At 47.4% G+C, this 12,051-nt stretch overlaps 1 protein-coding gene across 3 annotated transcripts in view; it reads left to right on the plus strand.

The window, feature by feature from the left end:
* Positions 1–12,051, plus strand: part of RALGPS1 (Ral GEF with PH domain and SH3 binding motif 1) — a 574,444-nt gene that overhangs the window by 409,644 nt on the left and 152,749 nt on the right. For all 3 annotated transcript variants that reach the window (XM_068249198.1, XM_068249199.1, XM_068249200.1), the window contains exons 10-11: positions 10,437–10,574; positions 11,673–11,766. In XM_068249198.1, the coding sequence (XP_068105299.1) occupies positions 10,437–10,574; positions 11,673–11,766 (232 nt within the window). The remainder of the gene's footprint in view (positions 1–10,436; positions 10,575–11,672; positions 11,767–12,051) is intronic.

The raw sequence follows: 12,051 nt of genomic DNA on the forward strand, positions 1-12,051 counted from the left end.
CATTACCTTGTACTCATACTGTGCTGTGTGATCTCCATGCTCCCCTCCAGTGACTAAGCATTACCTTGTACTCATACTGTGCTGTGTGATCTCCATGCTCCCATCCAGTGACTAAGCATTACCTGGTACTCATACTGTGCTGTGTGATCTCCATGCTCCCCTCCAGTGACTAAGCATTACCTTGTACTCATACTGTGCTGTGTGATCTCCATGCTCCATCCAGTGACTAAGCATTACCTTGTACTCATACTGTGCTGTGTGATCTCCATGCTCCATCCAGTGACTAAGCATTACCTGGTACTCATACTGTCCTGTGTGATCTCCATGCTCCATCCAGTGACTAAGCATTACCTTGTACTCATACTGTGCTGTGTGATCTCCATGCTCCCATCCAGTGACTAAGCATTACCTGATACTCATACTGTGCTGTGTGATCTCCATGCTGCCATCCAGTGACTAAGCATTACCTTGTACTCATACTGTGCTGTGTGATCTCCATGCTCCCCTCCAGTGACTAAGCATTACCTTGTACTAATACTGTGCTGTGTGATCTCCATGCTCCCCTCCAGTGACTAAGCATTACCTTGTACTCATACTGTGCTGTGTGATCTCCATGCTCCCATCCAGTGACTAAGCATTACCTTGTACTCATACTGTGCTGTGTGATCTCCATGCTCCCCTCCAGTGACTAAGCATTACCTTGTACTAATACTGTGCTGTGTGATCTCCATGCTCCCCTCCAGTGACTAAGCATTACCTTGTACTCATACTGTGCTGTGTGATCTCCATGCTCCCATCCAGTGACTAAGCATTACCTGGTACTCATACTGTGCTGTGTGATCTCCATGCTCCATCCAGTAACTAAGCATTACCTTGTACTCATACTGTGCTGTGTGATCTCCATGCTCCCCTCCAGTGACTAAGCATTACCTTGTACTCATACTGTGCTGTGTGATCTCCATGCTCCCCTCCAGTGACTAAGCATTACCTTGTACTCATACTGTGCTGTGTGATCTCCATGCTCCCATCCAGTGACTAAGCATTACCTGGTACTCATACTGTGCTGTGTGATCTCCATGCTCCCCTCCAGTGACTAAGCATTACCTTGTACTCATACTGTGCTGTGTGATCTCCATGCTCCATCCAGTGACTAAGCATTACCTTGTACTCATACTGTGCTGTGTGATCTCCATGCTCCATCCAGTGACTAAGCATTACCTGGTACTCATACTGTCCTGTGTGATCTCCATGCTCCATCCAGTGACTAAGCATTACCTTGTACTCATACTGTGCTGTGTGATCTCCATGCTCCCATCCAGTGACTAAGCATTACCTGATACTCATACTGTGCTGTGTGATCTCCATGCTGCCATCCAGTGACTAAGCATTACCTTGTACTCATACTGTGCTGTGTGATCTCCATGCTCCCCTCCAGTGACTAAGCATTACCTTGTACTAATACTGTGCTGTGTGATCTCCATGCTCCCCTCCAGTGACTAAGCATTACCTTGTACTCATACTGTGCTGTGTGATCTCCATGCTCCCATCCAGTGACTAAGCATTACCTTGTACTCATACTGTGCTGTGTGATCTCCATGCTCCCCTCCAGTGACTAAGCATTACCTTGTACTAATACTGTGCTGTGTGATCTCCATGCTCCCCTCCAGTGACTAAGCATTACCTTGTACTCATACTGTGCTGTGTGATCTCCATGCTCCCATCCAGTGACTAAGCATTACCTGGTACTCATACTGTGCTGTGTGATCTCCATGCTCCATCCAGTAACTAAGCATTACCTTGTACTCATACTGTGCTGTGTGATCTCCATGCTCCCCTCCAGTGACTAAGCATTACCTTGTACTCATACTGTGCTGTGTGATCTCCATGCTCCCATCCAGTGACTAAGCATTACCTTGTACTAATACTGTGCTGTGTGATCTCCATGCTCCATCCAGTAACTAAGCATTACCTTGTACTCACGCTATGCTGGGTGATCTGGTCTTTCTTGTATTCCTGTATTGTCATATTGCTGTATGTCACCCCTAAATATTGTCTGTAACCTTAACTAATGTCCAGCGCTGCGTAATATGCTGGCACTTTATAAATACATTAAATAAATAAATCACAGCCAGGGCCTAAAGACCAGTCACTTTCCGATCTAATCTGATGCCGAGTTTAGAAAGCATTTTCCATGTGTGGGGTGTTTATGCCTTCGGTGAACAGGCCGACATCTCACGGTCAATAGAGAACTATTTTTATCCACCTGCCACAGATGAAAGTCCAGGTTCTCCTCGCAAGACGGCCAGGCGCTCCGTCTACCTTCATAGGTGGCCACAAGAATCTCTCCTCACCTCAAAGTGCAGGTTAGTCTGGATTTATCAGCCGTCTCCCCCACCGCCGCTCCACGCTCTGACCGCAGAGTTCAGCTTAAGTCTGCGACATGGAAAATCTCAGCCTGTGATCCACACCGCTCGCTATGAAAGCCGTGATTGATGGCGGAGAAATGACGTTTTATTCAAGAGCTGCCAGTTTACTCAGTCATTCATCTCTCAGAATGGCCTTACCTGATCCAGCCGATTCTCTGGACGTGTATTACCTGATCCAACCGATTCTCTGGACGCGTATTACCTGATCCAACCGATTCTCTGGACGTGTATTACCTGATCCAACCGATTCTCTGGACGTGTATTACCTGATCCAACCGATTTACTGGACATGTATTACCTGATCCAGCCGATTCTCTGGACATGTATTACCTGATCCAACCGATTCTCTGGACGTGTATTACCTGATCCAACCGATTCTCTGGACGTGTATTACCTGATCCAACCGATTCTCTGGACGTGTATTACCTGATCCAACCGATTCTCTGGACGTGTAGTACCTGATCCAACCGATTTACTGGACATGTATTACCTGATCCAACCGATTCTCTGGACGTGTATTACCTGATCCAACCGATTCCCTGGACGTGTATTACCTGATCCAACCGATTTACTAGACATGTATTACCTGATCCAACCGATTCTCTGGACGTGTATTACCTAATCCAACCGATTCCCTGGACGTGTATTACCTGATCCAACCGATTTACTGGACATGTATTACCTGATCCAACCGATTCTCTGGACGTGTATTACCTAATCCAACCGATTCTCTGGACGTGTATTACCTGATCCAACCGATTCTCTGGACAAGTTTTACCTGATCCAACCGATTCTCCAATTCCTATTCTAACCGACCATCCAATTCTATAATTTTATCGAATAGCATGAAATTTGGTGCCACAACAAGCATACCTAATCAACAATTCGACAGATTTGGGGCCAAAATTGGTCAAATCATCAATTGAGCAAGCTGAAAAAATTTTGGGGTAATGTGGCCGATTGGCTGCATGGCGGTAACAGCGTTCAATATCAGCAGGGGTCCCCAAACGTTTTGGGTCGAGGGCCGGGTCAACATACTTCAGACTGTTGGGGGGCTGGTGTATATGTTACGGCCAGAACCCGAAGTGTGGCCACTTCTAGTTCTGGCCGGCCACTTCGGGTTCTGGCCGGCCAATGCGCGAAGTGGCCGCAGCGCAGCGGCCAATGTTAGAAATGGAATGTTTCCTTTTATTATGAATGTAGTTTTCCGGCCGTCTCTGGCCAAAATGTAGCAAAACAGTTCGTTCATTAAATGAAATGAAGTTGGCGGCAATGTAGAAGGATGAAGCCGCTCCTCTCCTCCGCCCCTGCCAGAACTAGAAGTGGCCACACTTCGGGTTCTGGCCGTAACATATACATAAAATGATGTCGAAGTCTTTGCGGGCCGGACAATGAAGCATACCCAGGTGACAACCTGCAGTCCAATTGGAGAGCAGTGTCACCTAATGTGGAATGTGATTGGAAACCAGTGAATTACTGCTTTCTGGCTTCCATGTGGAAGGGTGGTGCCAGCACTGATAGTCTATATGCCGACCACCAATATTTAAAGATGTAGCTGACCGCATCTATAAGTAATACATTTTGTGTGTGTGGGGCCGGTAAAAAAAGCCTCAGGGGGCCGCATTCGGCCCACGGGCCTTAGTTTGAGGACCACTGAATATCAGGATGGAAGCCCAGCCACGAGTCCAGCTTCTTCTGCTTCCGCATATTCAGGTCCTGCGTGGATCAGACAGAGATCTGTCTCTTGGAGCTTCTGAGGTGATGCAACTAGAGGAAAATACTAACCTTTTCATGCTCGCTGGGCACCCTCTCAGCAGACGCACCTATTGTCTCCACCCCCATCCTTTAGATTGTAAGCCTCTGGCAGGCCCCCCCCCCCCCCCCCAGTGTATCCAGCTTGATTATGCAATCTTACTGACAATCACCCCTCTTGTGGACTAGAACAGTCTCTATTTTGACCTATGACACTGAACTACTGTTATCAGATCATTTGCATGATCTTGTTTTGTTGTGAGCTCCTTGTGTGTCCTACCTTGTATGTTACCCATTTAGCTATTGTACAACGCTGCGTCATATGTTGGTGCTTTATAAGTACAATAAATAATAATATAATAAGAAATATGTCAGCCTTGCCCTTCTGGGGACCGCCTAATGCCACTGGGTGTGATCAAGGCGACAGCCCCAGGACCGCCTAACGCCAATTGGCGTCAAGTCCTGGAGCGGGGATTTGTAGGACGCGCGCGATCATCTCTGCAGAGCTTCGCCCTCAGTCGCCCAGCAATGATCGCCGCTGTTAGATGACGAAACCGCAGTCTATTTAGTCCGTACAGCGCTGCGATCTAAGTCAGCACTGGGGACAGCCGTGTGACCCGGCTGTCCCCCTGGCAGGCTCAAGGGTGATCCGCTGTCATAGGTTGAAGCCTATGGCAGACGATCACAGGGGGGAGGGAGGGCTGGGTAATAAAAATATTTAAAAAAAATAGCTAAATTTATTATAAAATGATGTTATAAATATTTGCAAAAAAAAAAACAAACACTGCACCACCAATCAGAGCCCACCAAGAGAGAGCTCTGTTGGTGGGCAGAAAAAGGGGGGGGGGAATCACTTGTGTGCTGAGTTGTGCGGCCCTGTAGCGAGGCCTTAAAGCTGCAGTGGTCCTTTTTGTGAAAAATGGCCTGGTCACTAGGGGGGTATAAGCCTATGGTCCTCAAGTGGTTAAATCCAGGTAATAAATATGCCCCTCACCTCCTAGCTGTAAGTTCACTTCCTGTTCCTTTGACACCAAGGGCCATAATTTCACTTCCTGTTCCTGTGACACCTAGAGCTATAAGTTCACTTCCTGTTCCTGTAAGACCAAGGGCCATAAGTTCACTTCCTTTTCCAGTTACACCAAGGGCTATAAGTTCACTTCCTGTTCCTGTGACACCAAGGGCCATAAGTTCAGTCCCTGTGACACCAAGGGCCATAAGTTCAGTCCCTGTGACACCAAGGGCTATAAGTGCACTTCCTGTTCCTGTGACACCAAGGGCCATAAGTTCACTTCCTTTTCCAGTTACACCAAGGGCTATAAGTTCACTTCCTGTTCCTGTGACACCAAGGGCCATAAGTTCACTTCCTTTTCCTGTGACAACAAGGGCAATAAGTTCACTTCCTGTTCCTGTGACACCAAGGGCCATAAGTTCACTTCCTTTTCCTGTGACAACAAGGGCAATAAGTTCACTTCCTGTTCCTGTGACACCAAGGGCCATAAGTTCACTTCCTTTTCCTGTGACAACAAGGGCAATAAGTTCACTTCCTGTTCCTCTGACACCAAGGGCCATAAGTTCAGTCCCTGTGATACCAAGGGCCATAAGTTCAGTCCCTGTGACACCGAGGGACATAAGTTGAGCTATTTTGATGTGAAATCATATTATAATGGGAGTAAGAAAAAATCTTTCTTACCCGCTGTGCATAAACTTTTTTTTTAAGCTGTCCTTGTCCCTGTTGCAGACAAATACCAACGTCCTGTGTGGCCAGATAATAAAGCGAATTCACCCTGGTTGGCAAACTGATGGTTACTAAATACCAAAGACGGAAAATGATTTATGTAAAATTTCTATGTAAAATTTGAAGAAACGTTTTAAACTCTACACTAAAGGTTTTTTGTTTTGACCTGGACTTAAAAACAGATTTACTGGCATCCACACATAGCTAAACACCTGTCTCTGAACTTCTTATTGATTATATAGTCATCCTATCGGCTTTTGGACCCAAGAAATGAGAATTGCAATTCCCCCTCAGGTTCTAGTCATCCAGTGCTGAAAGCAGCCATCTAGCACAATAATGTAATATCCAGCTCAATCAGAAAACTTTACTGTCAGAAAAATAGCAGTGTGCAGCTTTCAATCAGTGTAGCTTGCATAAAGTAGTTCCCTGTTATAAATGAAGACTTTTTTTTTTTAATTGCAATTGGAGGTCAGAGAACAATCCAGCGACAACCTTGTTTAATAACATTTGTCTTTGCCGAAGTGACCCTTGAATTTCTCAAAATCAAAATGCAGTAGAGTCAGTTTGGATGGTTGTCTGAGAGATTTTGTAGCTTAGAACTTCAACAAAGCTGTATAAACACAAATGTAGGGCATGCAGGAAGGACTGGGGCGGGGTTGGGTTCTACTTGTCGGGGTGAATGTGGGAATCGGTGGGAATAGCCAGTACTGCAGGGCTGAATCAGGACAGGCACCAGGACTGGGGGCAACACTGGAACAAACGTTCCCCTTCCCTCACTGACCACAACATTTTGGGGCACAATTGTCTGTTTTTACAATGTTCTCTTTGCTTGGTTCCCGTCACACACACGGCTGGGGATTTGGCAGCAGTGGTTGGTTTGCCAGAGCTGGGTTTTGGCTTCGTGGTTTGGGACTGTGCAGTGTTTCAGGTTGGCGTAGCTGTTTTTGTCAATCTTTTTGGCAATTGTCCCTGTCGGTCATCTAACTCCACTCCTTTATAATCCCCTCTTCTTCATAAACCCCTCTTCCATACGCCTAACCTTTGAGTGGCCCTGTAAGGCGAGGGATATGAAGGCTGCCATATATGCTCTTTTGATTGCAGTTTCCCGGCTATGCTGCTGATCCTCTTCCTGGAACAATTTAAACCAATGACCCAGAATCCTTATGCAGATCAGGTGCTCCTCAAGGCAGATTGGTCCAGGCTTCAGCAGGTGGCATGCACCACTCACAAGCTTACATACGGGTCAGAATTAATGATACTGCACTGATAGTAGTAATGGTAGGAGAGCCCATCGCAACTTCCCACCATATCGATCTGTGTGAGAATGGTGGCTTAGCAATTAGCTGTTCGCCTGTAATGAATTGCGGAGATGCCGCCGCGTGGGCAAGCGGCAGGGCGGCTATCTCCGCGTTCAAACCGGCGGCCGTTTCCGCGCAGCAACATGTCAGCGGTTTGTCTGGTCCTTCTAGTGCACACAGATGGAGAGCTACGCGCGCGCGCGCCAGGGGACAGGACCTTTATGCCAGCAGAAGGGGAATCAGCTGATCAGGCCGATCAGCTGATCCCAGCTGGACTCTGAATTGGCTGAGTGTCTGGGGCGGCTCTGTGGAGCGCTGTAGTATATATAGGACTTGCGTGTCAGTTGCAGGTTGTCTGCCGTTGCGAATACTCACGTGTGAGCACTCAGACCTCAGTCAGATCTTACAGTGTGTTAGAACCAGTTGGAACTGGGAGATCACACTTAGCCAGATTCCGCTTTAGGCGCTATTGTGTATTGTACTGTTATACTTCAGACTAGTTCCCGGGTGTTGAGACCAAGGACCTCACACCCAAGTCTAGGAGATTACTGTGTTACTACTGTTATACTTCCGACTAGTTCCCGGGTGTTGAGACCAAGGACCTCACATCCAAGTCTAGGAGATTACTGCGTTGCTACTGTTATACTTCAGACTAGTTCCCGGGTGTTGAGACCAAGGACCTCACACCCAAGACTAGGAGATTACTGTGTTACTGTTGTTATACTTCAGACTAGTTCCCAGGTGTTGAGACCAAGGACCTCACACCTCAGACTAGGATTGTGCTATATTGATACCTGTTATGATCCCTGGCTTTGCTGACCACTCTCCTGCTTACTGATTCGGTACCTTGCCTATCTGTCTTCCTGTTGCCAACCTTGCCTGTACCCGGTTACCGTATCAGTCTTCTGTCTCTGTACCTTATCTGCTCGTGTGTTGCCGACCTGGCCTGTCTGACCCTTCTGGCTGTCACTCATCCCTTGGGTGATCAGCCTCACTGTACTACTTGTGACACCAACTCTTTAGGTGTCTGTTAGCTGTAAAGGCTGCCTACTCCACAGGAAGTCTTCCTTACAGTCCAGTCAGGGGACTTTATCTATAGGAGTCCACTGGCTGCAGTACAGTTTGATTCCCAGCCCAACAGGAAATCCTTGGCTGCAGTACAGTCTGATTCCCGATCCATCAGGGAATCCCTGGCTGCAGTAGTGTCTGTATCTCCCGCTCCTCGGGAGATAACCGTTCTTACTGTGGCACCAAAACACTCACACTACATTAGGTGTCCTGTGTCAAGCTATACGTGTATTATTGGTGATTCTGCAGATCACCATATAATCAGGTATAACATCTGTATTATTGGTGATACTGCAGATCATCAATAATCAGATACACTCTGCGTGCTGACACCAATCGTTACACCGCCACATACTTTTTTTTATAGAATTTGTGGCCATCACTGAAGAATGGTGAAGCCATATTTGTAGTAGTTGGTCAGGATTAGGGAAATTGTTCCTGTGATTTGTATCATTTACTTCACTTCCTCCCACTTGCCCCGAGACCTCTGTGGATCTCCATGACTTAAAGAGAATCGGGACCAAGAATTGCACTTCATCCCAATCAGTAGCTGATACCCCCTTTCCCATGAGAAATCTATTCCTTTTCACAAACAGACCATCAGGGGGCGCTGTATGGCTGATATTGTGGTAAAACCCCTCCCACAGGAAACCATGGTCCTGGCAGTTTCCTGTCTTTAAACCTTGTTGCATTGTGGGAAATAGCTGTTTACAGCTGTTTCCAACTGCCAAAAAAGCAAGCAGCAGCTACTTCCAGTGACATCACCTGCCAGCAGTAAAAATGTCACCATGTAAGTCAGAATGTAAATCAGAGATTTAAAATAATTTACAATGGGCAAACACTGACTAAATCATTTATACATAATTATTGTAAACATTAAGCACTTTTTTATGACTTTATTTTCACTGGAGTTCCTCTTTAAGGCTGGTTTCACAGTAGGACGTTGCGTTTTAGGGGACGTTATGGTCGCATAACGTGCCCCTAACACAACGCCTGGTGCTCTCTGCTTTGGACGTCAGAGTGAGCCGCGTTGTGCAGCTCACTCTGGGGTCCGTGATGCGTACTTTTGTGCGCATGCGGCATCACGTGGTCCCGCCCGGCCAATCGCCGCACAGAGCAGCCGCTCCAGGAAGTAAACACTGCACGTCACTGAGTGCAGTGAATATTAATTAGCCATGTGCCTGGCCGCTCTCCGCTCCTCCCCAACATTACTGAGCATGTGCAAGCAGTCTAACGCGGCTCTGCTGCTTATAAAGTACTGCATGCAGTACGTTGTCTTATGGCGCAGCGTTACTCAGTAACGCAACGTGGGCACTGTGAACAGCCCATTGATTTTTCATTACTGTGCAGTGGGCTGCGTTACAGGCTGCTCTAACGTGCGCCTGTAACGTCTCCCTGTGACCAGGGCCGGATTTGTACTTTTTACCGCCCAAGGCCAACTATACCGTCTGTATGGTTATCTCTGTGTGCCCCAATGAGAATTCTACTTACTTTGCATCATTGGATGTCACAGACAATAACTATTTTAGTAATACGTGTATAGATTATTAGTTATGTTTTCCTTAAGAACTTTTATGTGATGTTTGCCATCTCATTAATGATGGAATCATTGTGTCACCATGAGAGTTAGGGTGATGTGTACCTGCAGGATAGAGCTTTCAGGTCTTGCAGGGACGACACAAGTACAGGACAGAGAGTTCAAAGGATAAAGCGGTCTTTGTAGATAGGGATGGCTGCATAAAACAGCTTTACGGCCCCTCACTGAGCCGCCCCTAAATTTCTGGTGCCCTAGGCCATGGCCTATGTGGCCTTGCCAGAAATCCGGCCCTGCCTGTGACACCAGCCTTAGTGTGAGCTCTGCTGGATGGGAAGAAGTTGTAACTGCCCCCTTCCCTTCAGAAAATGTATGACTGTCTCTAACTCGCTAACTTCCTTTAGGAACAGGAAATGAGTTAATTTCTCCAAACAAAATACTTCTTTAAAGAGGTTTTCACACTTTTTGGAACTACCTGAAACTCATAGAAGTGATGATTCTGGGGTCCGGATTTCATTGACAAATAAAACTGTTGTCTGTTAGAGTTGGGGTTGTGAGTGTTGGTTATTCTCTATACAAGGCATGCTGCTGCTAACCCGCTCTCCATTCTATGTTTCCTCCAGGAATTTACCTGCTCGATATCATCTACGTTGACTCCGCCTACCCAGCGTCTGGCAGCATTCTGGAGAACGAGCAGCGCTCCAACCAGATGAACAACATACTGAGGATCATAGCCGACCTCCAGGTCTCCTGCATTTATGGTAGGTCCTGCTTATCATTGGTTATCTGCAGGTCCACTCCTCCCAACATCAAAAGACGGGGGGTGGGGGGCGGGGTGAGGGTGTCGCTGTCAGTACAGAGCTCCGCAGTGATTGGTCAGGGCAGGAGGAGAGCCTACACACCCAACTACCAATCTGCCAATCCCATCAGCCTTTGCGTCTTCTATACAGCTCACCATGGCGGTAGTACAGGGTGTCCAGCAGGGGGCGTGCAGCAGACCTAGGCTAGATTATCTCATCAGAGGTAAGTATTGCAGATCTCCTGACACTTGTCCTGTGTCACTGCCCTTACCCCTTACTATGGTCCCATCTGTCCCCCGCTCACCTAGAAGCGAATCTAGTGCTGCCGTCCAATAAGCTGGCTCTCCACCCAGGAAAATTCCCCTCCTTTATGTTCTATGTGGTTTTTCCGTCCGATGCATTTTTATTCCCGGGATCTTTATCTGTAATTAACACATACTTAACATGCCGCAGCCTGATAGGAGATGAATGGAAGCCGTTCTGTGTCAGCCTAACGTTTTCCTCTATCGCACTTGGCCCGCTCTCCGGCCTCTCAGTAAAACGTTGGAATTGGAGGCGACGACGGGACTGGGTGCCAATTCCTAGTAGGCAGCCGCCGCTCCAAGAATAATACAATCCGGCTCCAGAGAAAGCAGACACTGAAGCTTTTCCCTTCCTGTGGATGGAAGTGGAGGGACTCCGCTGCACCAGGAAGTGTTATTGGCTGGATATCTGATGATCAGACTCAGAGCGAATGTAAAGCTGGCCATACGTCTACCAATTTTGTGATCAGATCGACTTTTAGTGAATCAGATGAGAATCGGTGCCGTGACATGGATGCCTGATCGATGATTGGAATGTGTTTTTATCCCAGTCGAATGCTTTGATTGGACATGCTGGAAAGATCTCAGCTGAAAGTGCTCGATTGGGTACACGGCGGTACCGGCGTTCAATATCGCAATGACCGACGAACGCGATAGACTTCCGGCTGCTGTCCCCCCAATTGTCTGTCCCAGCTGGTCTAGTCCCTGCTTGCTTTATGTATTCTGGTGCTAACGAGCGTCTCTCCCTCCCCCGCAGATCATCTGCTGACGCTGCCACACGTCCAGAAGTATCTCAAGTCCGTCCGCTACATAGACGAGCTGCAGAAGTTTGTAGAAGACGACAATTACAAGTAAGTTTAATTCATATTTCTTGCAGGGCTGGTTCCAGACTTTTTGCTGCCTGAGGCAATCTGGTGAGGATGCCCCCCCCCCCCCCCCCGCCGATTTGGAATGATCGCACAGCACCTGAAAATTTGCACCGCGAGTTATAGCTGCGTTGCAATTAAAAAGAACACCCCTGGTATAGGGAGGTAGATGGCCAGGTATAGGTGCCTGCTGTATGGGAAGTCAGTTATTGGTGCCCCCAGTATAGCTAGCCAGGTTATAAGTGGCCTCAGTATAGGTAGCCAGGTACA

This window comes from Hyperolius riggenbachi, chromosome 8 (assembly GCF_040937935.1).
Source record: "Hyperolius riggenbachi isolate aHypRig1 chromosome 8, aHypRig1.pri, whole genome shotgun sequence".
NCBI classification, from domain to species: Eukaryota; Metazoa; Chordata; class Amphibia; order Anura; family Hyperoliidae; genus Hyperolius; species Hyperolius riggenbachi.